Source organism: Dendropsophus ebraccatus, chromosome 2, assembly GCF_027789765.1.
Source record: "Dendropsophus ebraccatus isolate aDenEbr1 chromosome 2, aDenEbr1.pat, whole genome shotgun sequence".
Lineage (NCBI taxonomy): Eukaryota > Metazoa > Chordata > Amphibia > Anura > Hylidae > Dendropsophus > Dendropsophus ebraccatus.
This window is the reverse complement of record NC_091455.1, coordinates 175,169,058-175,188,732: the sequence shown is the minus strand read 5'-3', so window position 1 is coordinate 175,188,732 and position 19,675 is coordinate 175,169,058. Positions and strand designations below refer to the sequence as shown.

Below are 19,675 nucleotides of genomic sequence, written 5' to 3'. Positions count from 1 at the left end.
CCAACTATTAATTATTACATTAACTATTTGTAATTAATCACATCGTTACCAATGAAGCCGCTATTCACAGCACTCACAGCCAATTGTATAGCGGAATAGCAGATAACCACCTCTGACTTACCGTGCTAATAAAACCCCTTCTGCTGTACAATGCCGTCTACTGATGCTTGTAACAGCTAAATCACTAAAGCGAGTCAGCACAGGAAACATGAAGCTTGCAGATAACACATGACAATACAACTCCAATGGACTCAATGAAAGTCCTGTCACAGTAGCTTAAAGATACAGAATTTTCCAAGCTATAAAATAAAGAGTCAAAAGACTTGTTCCAGTGCTTCTTGTTTACTTCCTGTCTGGTTAAAAATAATCTGCAAAAACAACAATTTTAGGGGGGGAATAGCTATAGATTCTTAGAGCTAACCTCCAGCAGAAGTGTTTAGTAAGCCGTGGTGCGGGTAACATATTATCTGGAGCAGCGGGGGTTAATTGGGTCGGCACTTACATACTGGCAGCGGGATGACAATCCTGCAGCCAGTATGTAATCACATTGGAATTCACAGGGGAGGTATCCGCTGCGGATTTAGCTGCGAGTTCGCATCGTTAAACCGCTGCGGATACGCCCGTGTGAATTTACCTTTAAGGAAATACGGATTTAATACGAATGCCCAATCCGAAATTTTTAGCAGATTGTACGGTTCGTATTTAGGGACCAGAAAAAAATTACTGAACGTGTGAATAAGGCCTAACTCTTTAATGCACAGGGAAGCAGGTAACAAAGCAGCAGATTTGCCCAGAGAACCCCTATAATCAGCAAATTATGATGTCCTTTGCATTAAATTAAATGTTTTCACTTCTTCATCTCGCTTTCTCACATCAGTTGATATGGATAGTATTGTCCTTAAAAATTTTTCGAGAACCAAAAACGATTGAAACCAGACTTGTTACTTAAAACGGATGTGCATAGTGTGACATTTGAAACATTGGTATTCACAGTGGGAGAGGTACCTGGTTTTAAGACACATAGGGCGGCATTGCTTGGAACGGGTTTCCTATCACCAGAAACATCTCTCAACCCATCCACCACGTCAAAGTCACATAGAGAGCGAGCGTTGTATGGATCGGAGTCAGAACACTGATACATCTCATTAGATTTCTTCTCAAAGCCTCCCTGTTTTTCAGATAACAAACAAAATTCTGTAAGGGAAAAAAATAGACATCAGTCAGAACTGGTGGTAAGTGACAAGCAGGATTATCATATCTATTACATCAATGAGTTTAGTATAATATCTTCCTTGCTTTTTATCTGGTCCTCAGTTTTTTCAGGTCTATGCAGGGAATGCTATACTAGAGCTTTCTTTACATGAATAGATAAACTGTTAGGTATTTCCAAATACAGAATGTTTTTGGATGGGTTTATTATGTTTCTTACACTGGTAATGGAAATTCACCCGGAAAGGAAACCTTTCATTACCATCACGCCCTGTCAGACAACACGCTGTTCTCACACAGCCCTCACCACAGGCAGAGGTATAAATGGCACCATGCGCTATGACAGCTGCACAGTGAGAAGGTGGCCCACCCCAAACAGACCACTTCAGACGTGACAAGTAGACTCCTCCCAGCGGCTCAAGGTCAGTCAGTAGGCTTTCTGTGGTAAGTGAGCATCTTTTGTTTGTCCAAATCACTAGGACATTTACTACAATAGTCATTTTCTAGAACGCTGGCAATAATTTAAAGGGAAAAAAAAAGGAAGAGGAGTCTTAGTCATAATGGTTAATGCCCACCAATCCTACTCCTCACAGTAACATACCAACAGCAAAGCTGGGCTTATAAATAAAACAAATGAATGCACACTGCTAATATAAAGTACTCTAGATTTCTATACGTCAGCATAAAAAAAAGTATTGCTCTAAAATTCTTCCATCTCTATTTTAGAACTGCATGTTCACAGAAATTCAGCCATTTGTAAATTAAGCAAAATGGTTCACCTCAAGCTTATTTCTATCCTGACGGTAACTGAATGGTACATATAAAATTGTCGTTTGAATAGTCAACAGCACGTGCATAAATAAACTTTCTAATATATCTTATCAGACAAAAGGCCTTTCTCCCCTTATTAGAAAAACTTTACTGCTTAGCTCTCCCTGATATACTTATAAGGCCCCATTCACACGTCCGTGTCAGTTTTTACTGTCAGGAAATCCTGATCAGGAGACCTCAAATGTCATCAGGAAAGTATCAGGATTTCCTGACAGTAATCCGTTTTTACCATCAGGAAACCATCAGGAAAAGCCTTCAGGATTTCCTGATGAGTAAAAAAAAAAATGGTCTAGTATGCCAACATAAGGGATGATGGGAGTTGTACTTCTGCAACCTGGATGGCCACAGGCAGCAGAAGTACAACTCCCATCATGGCCTGTCAGCAGAGGCATGATGAGAGTTGTACTTCTGCAACCTGGATGGCTACAGGATGCAGAACTACAACTCCCATCATGGCCTGTCAGCAGAGGCATGATGAGAGTTGTACTTCTGCAACCTGGATGGCCACAGGCTGCAGAACTACAACTCCCATCATGGCCTGTCAGCAGAGGCATGATGGGAGTTGTACTTCTGCAACCTGGATGGCCACAGGCAGCAGGAGTACAACTTCCATCATGGCCTGCATGATGGGAGTTTTAGTTCGGGGGGGGATGTTGTATCTCACCTGTCGTCGGCGGCTGGTGGTGAGTCCCGGGCGGGCCGGCGGAGATGCAGAGAAGAGTGGCGAGCTGGGTGATCGGGCGGCTGCTGTCCGGTCCGGGGGTGCAGCGAAGAGTGGTGAGTTCCGGGGGGGGGGGGGGGGGGCGCTGTGCGTACGGGTAATCCGGCGGCTGCGGTCCGGGGGAGGGGGGGGGTTGGGTGGATGCTGTCCGTGGGAGGGGGGGAAGCTGTCCGGTCCGGGGGGGGGAGGGAAGGTTGGGTGGATGCTGTCCGTGGGAGGGGGGGAAGCTGTCCGGTCCGGGGGGGGGGAGGGAAGGTTGGGTGGATGCTGTCCGTGGGAGGGGGGGAAGGGGGGGTTGGTGCATGCTGTCCGGTCCGGGGGGGGGGGGGGGGGCGTTGGTTGGAAGCTGTCCGGTCCGGGGGGAGGGGGCGGAGTTGGTGGAAGCTGTCCGGGGGCGGGGGTCGTGGCGCCGGGAGGGAGTGCCAGTGGTTGCGGGGGCCGGCCGGCTCTCACTTATCCGGAATCACGGGCACTTTCCTGATGTACTTCAGGACATGTCCTATTTTTTCCGGATCTATTTTCCGGAACGGACACCCTTCCGGAGAAATCCGGAAGGGTGTCCGTGACTAATTAAAGTGTATGGGTCCGGAAATCCGTCCGGATTTCCTGATAGGAAATCCGGATGGTTTTTCCGGACGTCTGAAGGGGGCCTTACTCATTCTGAAAAACAGCTCAAGAGCCTCTTGGGAGAGGAAAGGGATTATTAGCTCACTGAGGGATCAATTTACCTACCTACATGTGGTGGCCATTGGTAGCATAATTATCCTGGCAAAACAGTCTCACCTCAGCATGGAGCATGTGCAGCATGGCTCCATTCACTGTCTATGGAGCGGTCAAAATTAGCTGAATAGATCAGCAGCTCGATAAAGACAATGAATGGAGCACATGTGTAACTACTCCGTTCTAAGGTGGCAATTGGTTGCTGATTTTAAAGATCACAGTAGGTTGCAGAGGTTGGGCATCCCCCCCCCCTTCTCCCCGATCAGACACTTATTGCCTATCCAAAGGATAGGGGATAAGTGTTATAAGCTGGAATTTTTCCTATATGACTGGGGGTGAGCAAACTTCAAGTCAAGTTTCGCTCAATCAAGGAGCCTTAGAACATTGACTGGGGATTTTATGCCAAGCCAAACAATATCTCCAAAAGGAAAGATTTCCATCTGCATACAGCTGTTTCGGGGTTTTTGCCACTCAGCAGTGCAGGGCTGGGTGTTGGCTGGCCAGCTCTGCACTGATGAGGTGCAAAAACCCCGAAACAGCTGTATGCAGATGGGAAATCTTTCCTTTTGGAGAGATTGTTTGGCTTGGCATAAAATTCCCAGTCAATGTTCTAAGGCTCCTAGACTGAGCGAAACTTGACCTGAAGGGACATCTCTTTGAGAGCTATTTTGCATATCCTTTCTTCTTCCCAGAATTCTCAGTGGAGCAGCATTGCTGTTGCACTTTTCTGTTTGTCTGTATCTTAGCCATAGCAGCGCACACCTGCATAGTGTGAATAGTGGTATTCCTTGTACTGCAAACTTTTTTGTATTTCTGTGTACTAAGTCCATCATCACTGGCCACAACAGTTTCCCGCCTCAGTGCATGACCAGCGCATATTAATAGCAAGAAGAAAGGACAAGTGGGTGTCAAGTGGATGACAACAGATCAGGAGTTGTGGTGGCCCAAGGGAGTTTTTTTTATTTTTATATCACCCCGGCCATATAGAAAACACTTTTTGTCCCAAGAAAACCCCTTTAACTTTTTCTACGACCACATATAACACTAGAGGCATTTGCAATACCTGCCAGAAATTCCAAATTTAGAATGGGAAGTCGCATCCCATACATGCAGCTATTTAGTAAAGAATAGTACTCCTTATTTTCTTTCCACTAAGTTCACAAGTTCACTTCCTTTTAGGTCACATGAGCCGCATATATATGGGGAGTCCAATGAGCATGTTAATCAAAAAACTAATGAAAGGACAGTGAAGTGCAGTGACTGCAACATACTAATAAAAGACATTATGTGAGAAAGCGGAATGATTTCCCAGAAGAAGTAGCACAAAGCACTTACACTGCCTGACAGATGACAAGGGTTAATTACAAAGAAGCATCTCATTCATTTCTTGGGCTGTGTCTTGTGTAGCCAACATTATGTCGCACAAAGCAGCTAACTGTGAGAGTGAAACCCAAGAAGACATAACTAATAGAGTTATAGAAACCACAGACATTAAAATTATATTTCACTCTAAAAATGATTAATTACTAGAAAGCTGTCCCCACATTGCTCTGTCTATTACTCAGGGTTAAAATGTTAAAATAATGTGTCACAACAATGTCTATTTGTGCTAAAGAGACATCTATTTTACCTCTCCCTCCCATGCCGTCCTAGTGCACTGCTAGCATTAGATGATATAAAACAACCCCTTTAGTTAAAGGTGTACTACAGAGAAAAAGAGTTTTTTTTAAATCATCTGGTGTCAGAAAGTATTTTCCAATATGCCACAGTGCTCTCTGCTGCCACCTCTGTCCATGTCAGGAACTGTCCAAAGCAGTAATAAGGCCCCATAGAAAACCTCTCCTGCTCTAAACAGTTCCTGACAGAGACAGAGGTGGCAGCAGAGAGCACTGTGCAAGACTGAAAAGAATACACCACTTCCTGCGAGACATACAGCAGATGATAAGTACTCAAAGGCTTGAGGTTTTTTATTTAAATCTGTATAACTCTCTGATACCAGTACATTTAAAAAACATTTCTTCCTCTCTCCAGAATACCCCTTTAAGCACAACCACTTCAGAGAGCCCTTGAAGAGGAGCAGGAGATTCATTATTTTCTGAACCATAAGTCTGCAGAAATTATCTTAAAGGGTGTAGAAGATCTTAAAATATCAGATATTACTTTGCCTCAAAATACCAGATCAAATATCATAGTTTTTACATTTCCTCTCCTATGAACTATGACTGTCTCCTCATGCCAAAGACATGCAATACACTAAGCACAGACTTGGCACACAACCTGTTGATAATAAATGCTCATGTACCCCGGCTGCTTTACCACCATCACAACACCTACTCCTACCACCCACTGTCACCCAGGCCCTGCCAACCTCACAAGTCAACACACAGTGCAATCTCGTTTATACGGTTCTCTTACTGTTCCAGCACTTTTTTTTTTATAGAATTCCGAACATCAGGCACCAGAAATCTATCAAAATAACCGATTTATTTAAAAAGTTGTTTTTCGGAAAGTTTTCCCTGGATGTACCACAGGCACAAGTCCCAGCTTGACTGTAACTCTAATGACCCCCACATTTTTATTTTACTTTTTACTTTCCAGTATTCATGCCTTTTTCATTTTTAATGTTACTGTATAAGGCATTTTATGTGGGGTGAGTAGTATGTTTCAATAGGACCATTTTGGAGTGCACTTATTAACTAGTTTTTATTAACTATGAAAAAAAAAAGTTGCCATAATCTAAGAGCCATAACTTTTTTTTAAAGTGTCACTATCCTTTTAACTTTCAAAATCTAATTCAACAGTAGATGTGAAATAAAGCAAGTTTGCAATATAGATTCATTATTTTTTTTGTTGTTATCATGCTGTAAAATAAAGCAGAAAATCCAGGTCCAGTCTCCTGAGGGTACGTTCACACCTACAGGATCTGCAGCAGATATGATGGTGCAGATTTGATGCTGCGTTCAGTTATCTAAATGAAATCTGCTGCAGATCCACAGCAGAAAATCAGCTGCGGATCTGGTAAGTGTGAACGTACCCTGAAGGCAGATTTTTAGACTTGTGCTGGTTGCTGGAATAAACACAGGAATTCCGGCCATCAGTCACATGGCTGCCTTCTCTCTGTGAGCGCTCAGATGGCCTGGGAAACTCAGGACTTCCTGTTTTCTGATTGGTTCCTGTTTTTTGAGAAAAAAAAGTCAGAAAACAGGAAGTGCCGTGTTCTCCATTTTAACTAAAATAAATAAATAATGAATGAATGTAAATTGAAAACTCGCTTTATATTACATCTACTGCAGATTTAGATTTTACAAGTTATAATGACAATGACACTTTAAGTCTTATGGGTGTGCCTTAATAAATGAACAGAAGTATCCCATAGCTGCTTAGATGCCATGGCGTGCCATTGCACTCTGAAGATTGATTCAGAGTATATTATGAAAAAAATATTTAATTGTATAATGAATAAACTTTAATTTCTAAAACTGGAATGCCCCTTTAAGAAATGAAATTTTCAGGACATAAAAACCGACCCCAATTTCACTATTACCAGGGATAAAATATAAAGCAAATCTTTTATTGCTCACTGTTATGCTATCTGTTGGCTTTGTGAGTAGCAGTCTTTCTGTCCTCAGATACAACAACTTATCACATGTCAAAGAGTTTTCCTAACAGTGAGGTCGCAGGCACACAGTAGGGTTCGGCCTGTAGTATAGTACAGGCAGTGTGGAAATTAGTAACATGAGTTCACGCCTCCTATGTCTGGCCATGCTCCCAGCTTGTGACCTCTGCATAGAGTACATGTCTCACCTATTCTTACCTAGTGCTGACAGTTGTCCCTGCTATTAACACCAAGCTCCCATGTAAATGGAGAATACTTGTCAAAATATACAGCATATACTTAGTGGTCAGGTGACTTTGTGGAGTTCTATACTTTATATAAATATACTTCGCATTTATTTCAACAAAACATGTTAATACTAAGCCAAAGTATGTGTTCACGACAACAAGTGGCAGGTTGTCATTAGAATCTTATAGGCACTGGTTGCATTTTGGTTTGAGCAGTCTCACATTTCTTACATTTTTGACATTTGTTTTTTATTTTCTTCTGGAGCGGTCCTTTTCTATGTAATGTGTCAAGAGAAAAACGGCTTATATCTGTGGTCAGCTGTTATTATATAAATAAAAAGCGGTTGTCCGTCGTTTTATAAAGCTTCCTATACTGTTAGGAACTTAGGGAAAAAGAAAAAGAATCAAATGTATTTCTCCGAAAATAAGGGTACGTGGGCCAACTACAGAGGGGGAGAGGGAGGTACACAGTATGGGTAGGGGGCTTACTACTGAGGGGAGATGTATACAATATGGGAAAACAACTACATAGGGGGAAGGGAGGTATACAGTATTAGAGGGGGTCTAACTGCAGAGAGGGGATGTATACATTATGGGGTAAGAACTGCAGAGTGGAGAGAATGGTACACAGTTTGGAGGCCTAAGTACTTAAGTACCAGCCGGGTGATCTTTCCGGCCGCAGTGTTCTGATGTGGGAGCATCAGCGCGCGCCCGCATCAGAACCTCCCGCAGCACACAAGCCGGAGCCGCTCGCTTCATTGTGTGAACTGACAGGGTTTCCTACGGCCGCAGTTCATTGAACTGCAGCCGCAGAAAACTGACATGTCAGTTATTTGCGGCGCCGCACGGGATCCCGGCCGGAGCGTATACGATGTGTATATGCTCTGGCCGGGATCCTATAGAAGGCAATGCAGTGTTCCACAATGTGAAAAGTATGGACGTACTTTTATGTAGTGTGAACATAGCCTAAAAGCCTAATATTGAAACATACAGTATGTTTCAGTGATCGGCAGTATAGAAACGTTTGTAAAATGACGTCCATCCTTTATAAGTATATTGTGTAAGCTACTGAGAGAAGTCCTTCTCAGAAGTAGCACCTGGAGCGTTCAGCGGCAGACACAAAAATGTGATATGAGGACCCCAGAGAGAGCGTGTTAGGTGAATATGGGTTACTATTTAATCTGCAATCCCAGGAATATACAAAAACTATAAATTCCCAGAGTACCCATTTAAAGGGAACCAATCAGGAGTATTTTGCATACAACACTGTTAGCAGCTGCTAAAGCGTTCCCTTGCCATAGTGTGTGCCATCTTCGGTTAGGGTTAGGGTGTATCCGAGAAAATGTTCTTTTAATTTCGGTGTGCGGTGCAAAGGGAGAGCCGTGACTAGTCATCTGGGCGGTGTCCGGGATGTAACTAGTCTCTGCCTGGCAATCATCTCTGCAGAGCACACAGGGACTCCTCAAGGTCCAGACACCGTGCCTGGATAAAAGAACGCTTTCTTGGATATACCCAAGAATACGGAAGAGGCACACACTATAATAAAGGAATGCTTTAGCAGCTGTATTAGGACCTAAGAGCATTATATGCTAAATACTCCTGACTGGTTCCCTTTAGTCCACCAAAATGGGAGTCAATGGAGTCAATGGGCAATCTGAAAAATTGACCACATATAAATCCGCCCAGGTAATTTGAGGCTCTCCCAAAAAAAAAAAAACATTAAAAAAAAATTTAGTTGTAGGTGTGATGGAGTAGATAGTAGAGATTAGAATGTCCTGATTCATGTTTGCTCACAGAAGAGTATTTAAAGTGATTCTGTACCCACAATCTGCCCCCACCCCCAAATTACTTGTACCTTTGGATAGCTGCTTTTAATTCAAGATCTGTCCTGGGGTCCGTTCGGCAGGTGATGCAGTTATTGTCCTAAAAAAGAACTTTTAAACTTGCAGCCCTGTGCCAAACTGGTGTGGCCTAGAGTGTCTGTGCAATAGGGTTGACACAACCTCTCTGTCCCTCCTCTTCATCATTGCTGTGTACGCACGGCACATGGGCTGGATCGTTAAGGCACCTGTACAGTGTTCACTGCAGAGGAATAGGAGAAATCCTCCAGTGGCATTCCTAATGATGAGGAGGGTGGGGAGGAGGGACGGAGGGGTGGTGCAAAGTTAGGGCAAAGATACTCTAGGCCACTCCAGTTTGGCACAGGGCTGCAAGTTTAAAAGTTGTTTTTTAGGACCTGCCAAACGGACCCCAGGACAGATCTTGGATTAAAATCTGATGGTACAAGCAGTTTGGGGGGGGGGTCAGATTGTGGGTACAGAGTCGCTTTAAACTGGCTTGAAATGGCACAAAGCCTTGTGGAATATAGTACAACAAATGCTGCTAACTGCTTTTCTCTGCTTATACTTGCAGACTATTATGTAATAATGTGCTAGAAACAAGTGCTGAATTACCATAGCAGAGATTGTTGCTGTAGTATGTTATCCAGTGGTTACCAGGATCTCACAAATAGGTGCTGAAATAACACATTAAGGCAGCAGAGAAACATGAGGACCCAGAATTTTACCACCCGTCCCTTTAACCAGCTCATCAGTTAGACACATATCTGCTAAATGAGGGGAATGGATGTCCTGAGGGAGCAGGAATGTAATGCAGAGGTGGGAAGTTTCCACATCAGGTCACAGTACTGCAGGCTCACAGGCTGGTATACTTGTCTCATGTACACTAGGCACTAACCAGTGGCTCAGCTTGTGGTGCGAACACGCAACAGCAACAAGCTATCTGTTACAACACGTTACCAGGTTACTTAATTAGCTATTAGAACTGTTTAATTTGCTGATCATTAATATACTCATTATGCAAATGTATACAAACGCATTTAATGGCCCAGATTTATAGTGCTCTTACATGCGGCAGTATCAGTCGGGACAAACCTCTGTGAGCAGAGAACACTGTGTCAGTTTGGAAAGACAACATAACTTCAGCGGTAAGTATCGATAAGTATCGGAAGGATCCTCGCTATCTTGGCATGGGGGCAGAGACCAGGACGTAACTAGCCACAGCTCTCTGCATGTCAGTGCGTTCTGCAGGGGTGACTGACAGGCAAAGAGGGATTGTAGAAGCCTCTTTGAGGCAGATTTTTCAGAATGTAACACAGTCTAGCAGGGAATGGGGAGGGAGAATGTACTTGTTAACAGGATTAGGAAGCATTTTTATCTGATAAGATATATTACAGTTTCTTAAGCAGTGGTTGTTGAGGTACAGTGCCTTAAGCTGCTATAGCTGTACTTGTAAGAAACACAAGCAAAAGTTAGACATACATGGCACAGACAAAGAAAGTGACTCACCAAAGTGGCCATCTTGTTTTAAAAATAATTCTACCACACCATAAGCAATTGCAGTAGGAGCAGGGATTTCTAAGACAGTGTTCTCATCCTTAAAATTTCCACTTTCTGCCACCGATACCTGTGAATGAATCATGCACAAAACATTTTAAAAAGGTTACGGACACCTTTACACTGAACTTTTTTATTGTTGATTTGGTCCCTGAATGCAAAATGAGAGAACTTTAGTCTTTATAAGAAATTTCTAATCATATAGCTGCAAATGCAATAGATTGACTTTCTGCTTTCTTAGAGCCCTGTCATTACAGAGCGGCGCATATCCGTACAGTTCAAAGATACTGCCTTGCGGGGGACAGACTCCAGTACAGGCCTTCCATGTCAATGTTCTATGCGGAACACGGAACGTGTGAATGTGTCCTTAGTGTTGTAGCAGGGAAGGGGTTACACATTAACTCATAGTGGGACATTTATGAATGTTCCACCTGAGGCATACGCCAGGGAGAAGGTGCAGATTCGCCCCTTATCCCTGGCGTACGCCCTGCTCGCCCGATGGGCGGGCTGGGGGAACTTAAGGAGGCCGTGACAAGACAGGGAGGAGGTGTGGCCTCCTCCCGCGCCTCATTTATTATGATTTACTCCTGCTCGCAGACATAAATCATGATCCAAATCTACACCTGCTGGAAGCAGGTTCAGGCACCCGGCCGGCCGGATTCAGTAAGTGAATCCTGCCGGGGAAAAGAGGACGGGACCCAATATAAGACCGGCGTACTTGTACGCCGGTCTTCATAAATTCCCCCCATAGAGTAGACAGGTGGGAGAAGAACCTTCAAGGCCAGCTCACACAGGCTAGAGAGAGATAGGAAAGCAGATACAGGGTAGTTTGCTGGTGAGAATAATAATAGCTGTGTGATAATCATATAGGCTGTGCAAAAATATATAGAAAAAATACAGCTCACATAGCAGACTGTAGAAGCAAAAGTAAGCAAAAATTTTTATAAACTTTTTTAATGATGTATGCTGTCCATATAGACAGTGTGTATGTGCCTTATGGCAGCTGCAATCATTGAACCTTAATTGAAATAGAATGGTCACAGACTAATAGGGCATACAGAAAGTGAGGGAGTAAAGCCATTTACCCCATAGACAAGGGATTTCATCCAGAGCCCTATTTTTGTAAAGGGTAAAGGTAGCACAGGAAATAGCTGTCAGCTCATCACTCATTTAGCTGACACTTTCCCGATCCCTTAGCCAAACATTCATTTATTTTGAATAGAAGAGGATAAAGTAGGGTCAAACTCTTATCTCGACTGCTTAACTCAAAAATTAGGATTGTGAAGTCGAAATCCAACATGCCGGATCCTTGTCTCCCCTAATGTCATCAGGGGACTCTTAGGAGGCCCTTATACACATTAGAAGTGTTGGGTATCTCTACAGGCAAGCTGATGAGTTCTTACACTACAACAGTGAATAACGTATCTTTTACCATGCGATCTGCATCCAATCTAATTATGACTGGCTTTGCAGCTATGAAAGTCTAATCATTTTCCAGAAAACACAAAGACATAAAGACACGGGAGATGCCTGGAAATGGAAAAGGATGGAACATCTGTTCCAATCACTGGGGTCTGACATAATAATTCCGCTATCACACTTCCATCATCCTGCTGTCTTCTCAGTGCCAGCTATCAGGATTTAATAAAGCACAGCCAAAAAACAGTATTTTTATGTCCATCTGTAATGTAAAACCTAGAGGGCTTACTACTACTATGAAAAGCTGTAGTTACATGGGCGACAGATCTAAGCATGTCAGCATGGAACACAGGATTAACCACTGATGAGTGACAACGAACGTTGAAATAGCTGCCGGTGGCACATGTGCACACTCCATGCCTATGCCTGTGGAGGGTTTACCCATAATATATATGCTGTGTAGAAAAAGTTTCAATAGAACTCACAGCAAATTCTAGATATACAGTGGATGTGCAACTCCCCAGCATATTCTATATATTTTTGATTTATGCCACAAATTCTACCTGTTACAAATAGCTATGTAGTCCCATTGTGATTATAAAATTTCTTAAAGGGGTACTCCCATCTCAACCAACAGTTATTCTTGTAGGACTTGGCAAGCTGAAGTGACTCTGTACCCACTGTGCAGCCCCCCCCCCCCAAACTACTTATACCTTTGTGTTGCTGCAGTCAAGTCCTTTATGGTGGTCTCTTTAAAAACGCTGGTGCTGCTTTGCTGAGGGCAAAAATCCAACTTTTTGGGGGGAATAGCCATGCCAAAGAGGCGGGGCCTAGAGCGCTCGTGCCTTAGGCCAGCATCCCCTATGTGGTGTTGCTCTCCGCTCCCCCTGGATTCCTGTTCCGCCCCCTGGCCGATGGCACTGTGTAAGCTGTCACTGCGCATGCGCCACTGTTTTCCCCAAAGGGCGCATCTGCAGTGACATTGCCAGTACCTTGCTGCCTCTGTGGTGTGTCTTCCTCACGCCACCCCTGCCCCATGGCAGTGACGTGCCTGGCCCTGCACCGCCTCTCTCACCGCCTGTTGCCACCCCCAGCATACCATATTGACGCCCTCTGTCTGCATTTGCATCCTCTCTCCTTTACACATATGCCGTTGCGACCCGGTGCGGCGCAGGCGCAGTGACGCGGCGGGCCTTCTCATTCTAGCCTAGTGCGTCACTGTGCCGGATTGGGTCGCAACGTCATATGTGTAAAGGAGAGAGGATGCAAATGCAGACAGAGGGCGTCAATATGGTATGCTGGGGGCAGCAACAGGCAGTGAGAGAGGCGGTGCAGAGCCAGGCACGTCACTGCCATGGGGCAGGGGTGGCGTGAGGAGGACACACCACAGAGGCAGCAGAGTACTGGCAACGTCACTGCAGATGTGCCCTTTGGGGAGAACAGTGGCGCATGTGCAGTGACAGCTTACCCAGTGCCATCGGCCAGGGGGCGGAACAGGAATCCAGGGGGAGCGGAGAGCAACACCACATAGGCGGTGCTGGCCTAGGGCACGAGCGCTCTAGGCCCCGCCTCTTTGGCATGGCTTGACCCCAACAAAAGTTAGATTTTTGCCCTCAGCAAAGCAGCACCAGCGTTTTTAAACACACCACCATAAAGGACTTGACTGCAGCTACACAAAGGTATAAGTAGTTTGGGGGGGGTACAGTAGTTTGGCACAGTGGGTACAGAGTCACTTTAAATATCTACAAATACATTTACTTAGCAAATTTGTCTCCTGATGCGTCCATTCTTCTCTCCTTGTTGAGAGATGGATGTCCAAGTTATCGACCATCACTCAGCTCTAAAAGCAGTTATCTGGCTGATAGATAGAGTCAAGACATTGACAAGGTTAGAAATAATGATTTGTATTTGAAATAATATTGTTTTTACATCAAACGTTGCTTTCGTCAAAGAATCCACCTTTTGCAGCAATTACAGCATTGCACACCTTTGGTATTCTAGCTATTAATCTGTTGAGGTAAGCTGGAGAAATTGCACCCCACGCTTCTAGAAGCAGCTCCCACAAGTTGGATTGGTTGGATGGGCACTTCTGGCGTACCATACGGTCAAGCTGCTCCCACAACAGCTCAATGGGGTTCAGATCTGGTGACTGCCCTGGCCACTCCATTACCGATAGAATACCAGCTGCTGCTTCTGCTGTAAATAGTTCTTGCACAATTTGGAGGTGTGTTTAGGGTCATTGTCCTGTTGTAGGATGAAATTGGCTCCAATCAAGCGCTGTCCACTGGGTATGGCATGGCGTTGCAAAATTGAGTGATAGCGTTCCTTATTCAGAATCCCTTTTACCCTGTACAAATCTCCCACCTTACCAGCACCAAAGCAACCCCAGACCATCACATTACCTCCAACATGCTTAACAGATGGCGTCAGGCATTCTTCCAGCATCTTTTTATTTGTTCTGTATCTCACAAACGTTCTTCTTTGTGATCCAAACACCTCAAACTTGGATTCATCCGTCCACAACACTTTTTTCCAGTCTTCCTCTGTCATATGTCTGTGTTCTTTTGCCCATCTTAATCTTTTTCTTTTATTGGCCAGTCTCAGATATGGCTTTTTCTTTGCCACTCTGCCCTGAAGCCCAAAATCCCGCAGCCGCCTCTTCACTTTAGATGTTGACACTGGTGTTTTGCGGGTACTATTTAATGAAGATGCCAGTTGGAGACCTGTGAGGCGTCTGTTTTTCAAACTAGAGACTCTAATGTGCTTATCTTCTTGCTTAGTTGTGCAACGTGGCCTCCCACTTCTTTTTCTACTCTGGTTAGAGCCTGTTTGTGCTGTCCTCTGAAGGGAGTAGTACACATCGTTGTAGGAAATCTTCAATTTCTTAGCAATTTCTCGCATGGAATAGCCTTCATTTCTAAGAACAAGAATAGACTGTCGAGTTTCAGATGAAAGTTATCTTTTTCTTGCCATTTTGAGCGTTTAATTGACCCCACAAATGTGATGTTCCAGAAACTCAATCTGCTCAAAGGAAGGTCAGTTTTGTAGCTTCTGTAACGAGCTAGACTGTTTTCAGATGTGTGAACATGATTGCACAAGGGCTTTCTAATCATCAATTAGCCTTCTGAGCCAATGAGCAAACACATTGTACCATTAGAACACTGGAGTGATAGTTGCTGGAAATGGGCCTCTATACACCTATGTAGATATTGCACCAAAAAACCAGACATTTGCAGCTAGAATAGTCATTTACCACATTAGCAATGTATAGAGTGTATTTCTTTAAAGTTAGGAATAAAGTTTAAAGTTATCTTCATTGAAAAGTACAGTGCTTTTCCTTCAAAAATAAGGACATTTCAATGTGACCCCAAACTTTTGAACGGTAGTGTACACACATATATATATATATATATATATTGTGGACATGTCACGGGAAAAGTGCTCGAGGGGATGTACATCTCACCCAGGTTAATACATAGCGTGAGATGGTGAGTCCAGGAGGCATCGGTGCTCAGCAGTGTTATGCTGCTGAGCTATTATTTATTATTGCCGGGCCTGGACTTACATGGAATGGCAGGTAGGTTTTGGTAGTGGGACTTGCCATTCCCTTCCCCCGATCCAGTATGGGTTTTGGGATCAGGTGAGCTCTGATCCCAATCAGCCTGAGAAGGCAAAAGGTGTGCTCAGTGTACAGGTCCTTGCTCTCAGACAGGAGTAAACAGCCTGCGTGGTCTGTTTGGTGAGAGCTGGGAAGACAGCCGCTGCTGGGGCCTGTTCACACCCCGCAATACTGCCGACTGAAGTGCCAGAGAGGTAACCTGCTTTGTTAGTTAGCGCCCAGACGGGCAAGACCTTTTTGTTTTGTTCTTAAAGCACAGTGTTGCTATATTTCTGTTATGGACTGTTTATGCTGCAAATAAACGCCAAGCTGTTATTTTACAAGTCCAAGTCTGCTGTGAACTGTGTCCAAACACACCATCCCCCGGGAAGATCCTTAATATATATATATATATATATATATATATATATATATATATATATAGTGTATATGTATAGGGATATAGTATATGTATACTGTATAATATATAAAAATATGTATACTATAGCTATATATATAATATTATATATATATATATATATACACACAAACACACACAAACACACCGAATTTTCTGGCGTATAAGGTAACTGGGCGTATAAGACGACCCCTGACTTTCAAGATGTCATTCCCGCAGGACAGGAGGGGCGCAGAGGCCGGGAACGGGCCCCAGGTGAGTTAACTGTTTCTTTTTTATTTTTGTGGTGGTCACCCCATACAGTGGTGATGGGGCAATTTTTGAACTCCCCCACCGTATACCCGGCATACAAGATGACCCCCGACTTCTAATAAGATTGAGGGTTAAAAAGTAGTCTTAAACGCTGGAAAATACGGAGTGTGTGTGTGTATATATATATATATATATATATAGTTGAGAATGGGGCTTTAAGTTACAACTTTATCTGTAAATGCTTTATGACCAACATTATGGCCATCATAAAAGCTTCTGCAGTGCTGTGGCGATAGTTCTAGGAGAGACAATCTGCATAAAACAGCATGCAACATAGTAATGAATCTATGAGATAAAAAACCCTGTCCGTGTCTGTAAATGACTTGTAAACGACTGGCATACAGATGCCATATTAAAGAACTGTAATACTGCCGTGTGTGAGGGGTAAGCCAGAAACGTCTGGTATTAAGAGGATCACTTAGATGGTTAAACCATTAAAACACAAATGCTGTTCAAGAAGGTACACTTTCACATTGAAGAGACTAGTGATGAGCGAGCCAGCCGAGGTTCAGGTTCATACAAACCCGAACTGTCAGCTTCTGATTCTCGCAGTCTGTCTGCTCCATGGAGAGGGTGTTGAGGAAAAATGTGATACAGCCATAGCTCATAAACTGTATCCCAGTTTTCCAGGCGAGAAGACTACTGGAATCAGAAGCAGGCTTGCTCATCTCTAATAGAGACTAGAGATAAGGGAAACTCAAGCATGCTCGAGTCCATCCGAACCCGAACTTTCGGCATTTGATTAGCGGTGGCTGCTGAAGTTGGATAAAGCCCTAAGGCTATGTGGAAAACATGGATATAGTCATTGGCTGTATCCATGTTTTCCAGACAACCTTAGAGCTTTATCCAACTTCAGCAGCCCCAGCTAATCAAATGCCGAACGCTCGGGTTCGGATGGACTCGAGCATGCTCGAGGTTCACTCATCTCTAATAGAGACCTATCTTCATAGAAAAATTGGAACTCTTCTGTTCTGTACTGATGAACGTCAAGAATCTAAAAACAGTCAAAAATAAATAAAAAAGTAGCTTTTTTCAGAAAGTAGAAAAGTATCTCATAATTTTAATCCCATTGACTGAAAAAAAAAAAAATCTTCAAATGCCAACTCGGTCCCCCAAGTTGTCTTTAATAACTCTTTTACACAGGCCAAATATCATCTGTCAACAATGCTTATTGTGATATTCGGACAATGGAAAGGGGCTGATCAGCTGACCGCAACTTTTGTGCAGCCATTAAAATTAGTAGTAGTCGGATGCAGATCTTCCTTTGTAAGTGGTTTTGCAGTTCAGTTTCACTAAAGTAAATAGCGTTTCTTTGCAATATCACACACAACCCGGGGACAGGGATGGTGCTGTTTTTGCAAGAAAGTAGCTGTGCTTTTTCTAATCCTGGATAACCCCTTTAATGGGCCACACAAATGATCCTGCAATCAATTGTCCAACCCATTGATTGAGACTTGTTATGATCCGTTTAGCCGGAGCAATTATCGTTCAAATCTGTGCGATAACAATGGCATTTGAGCGATTATCTGCTCTAACTATCAAGCGACGAGCGAGAAATCGTTCATCGTGGTCTTTCCACATATTCTCAAATCACCGCTGGTCGTTCGCTGATAATTTGCGTATCGCTTAGGCTAAACAGTCTTTCAAAAATTCATCCTAGTGTGTGAGATGGCCTTAAAGGTGTAGTGCGGCGGTAAAGAATTATTCACAGAATAACACACATTACAAAGTTATACAACTTTGTAATGTATGTTATGTCTGTGAATGACCCCCTTCCCCATGTCCCACCATTCCCACCCGTGTACCCGGAAGTGTGGTGCGCAAAACATACGTAATCCGTGTCGCGCCCGTCCGCCATCTTGTGCCACGACGTCATCTTCGGGCAGCCGGCCGAACATCTCCGAATGTCCCGAGTGCTGGCCGCCCTCTTCAGCGTCATCAGATGCTCAGCCGCGATTGGCTGAGCACAGTTTGGCTCAGCCAATCGGGGCTGAGCAGCCGATGACGCGGCAGAGGGTGGCCGGCACTCAGGACGGTCGGAGAGATTTGGCCCGGCCGTCCAAAGATGACATCACTGACTGAAGATCGGTGACGAGTCGGCACGTGACAGGCATGTATAGCTCACCACACTTCCGGGTACACGGGTGGGGGGGGTGGGACACGGGGAAAGGGGCCATTCACAGACATAACATACATTACAAAGTTGTATAACTTTGTAATGTGTGTTATTCTGTGAATAATTCTTTACCGCAGCACTACCCCTTTAACCCTTTCACGACCATGGGTCATTAATGCATCAATGCCCAGGTCGTTTTAGGACATCAGCTTATGGGATTATAATGATCCCATAAGCTGATGTCCCTATGTATTCCCCCTCTCCTCTGTCGCCTGCCGCTGTTACAATCTTGTGACAGCGGCAGGGGAGAGAGGGTAGGGGGAAGAGCTCAAGGGTGTGCGCCCCGCGTGCCCAGACTTCTCTCCCTCCCCCCGAAGGCCTCTGTAGCAAGGAAACCGGAAGCCTGAGGCTTCTGGTTTCCATGGCTCCCATCGGGGGTTTTGCGATTACTTCGCAGAGCCCTGATGGACAGCAGACAGAGAATTCTCCCTCTGTAGGGAGAATTCTCTGTCAGCAGTACTATAGATGCTGCGGTCATGCTGAACGCAATATCTATAGGGTTAACTGTCAGTTGCTGAGAGTTGCAGCGGGTCCCCGGCTATCACTGATAGCAGAGACCCGCCACGGATGACACAGGCGCAGCTGCTGCACCTGTGTCATCCTGGGGCGTAAATTAATGTCGCTGTAGCATCAGGCATAAGCTGCAGCGACGTTAATTTACTGTCCAGCTGCGAGAGGAGGTTAAGTGATCTTAAAGCGATGATAATAATGATTTTTTTTCGAACGATTTATCTCCATAACGATTTATTGCCATAAAAAAAACAAATCGTTACTTTAAAATTGTTAAACCATTGATTAAACAAATTATTAGTCCATGAAAAAAGAACCATAACGCATGATAGGAACTGTAGTCAGCTAGCCTCATAGGTGTTGTAATTAAAAGGTAATGACTTTTGAAGCCAAAGCCAGGAATGTATATGGAAAGAGGAGAAATCTCAGTCTTCCCTTTATGACCTGTTCTCTGTTTATAGTCTGTTCCTGGCTTTGGCTTAAAAAATGTGTCAGATAAATCTCTCTGTGTAAAGGCACCTTA

At 44.1% G+C, this 19,675-nt stretch overlaps 1 protein-coding gene across 1 annotated transcript in view; it reads right to left on the bottom strand.

Moving 5' to 3' along the window:
• The window catches only part of GSDME (gasdermin E), a 103,260-nt gene that overhangs the window by 45,629 nt on the left and 37,956 nt on the right, over nucleotides 1-19,675 (bottom strand). The window contains exons 5-6 of the mRNA XM_069958775.1: nucleotides 10,672-10,789; nucleotides 1,006-1,194 (exon numbers count right to left, since the gene is read on the bottom strand). Of these exons, the coding sequence (XP_069814876.1) occupies nucleotides 1,006-1,194; nucleotides 10,672-10,789 (307 nt within the window). The remainder of the gene's footprint in view (nucleotides 1-1,005; nucleotides 1,195-10,671; nucleotides 10,790-19,675) is intronic.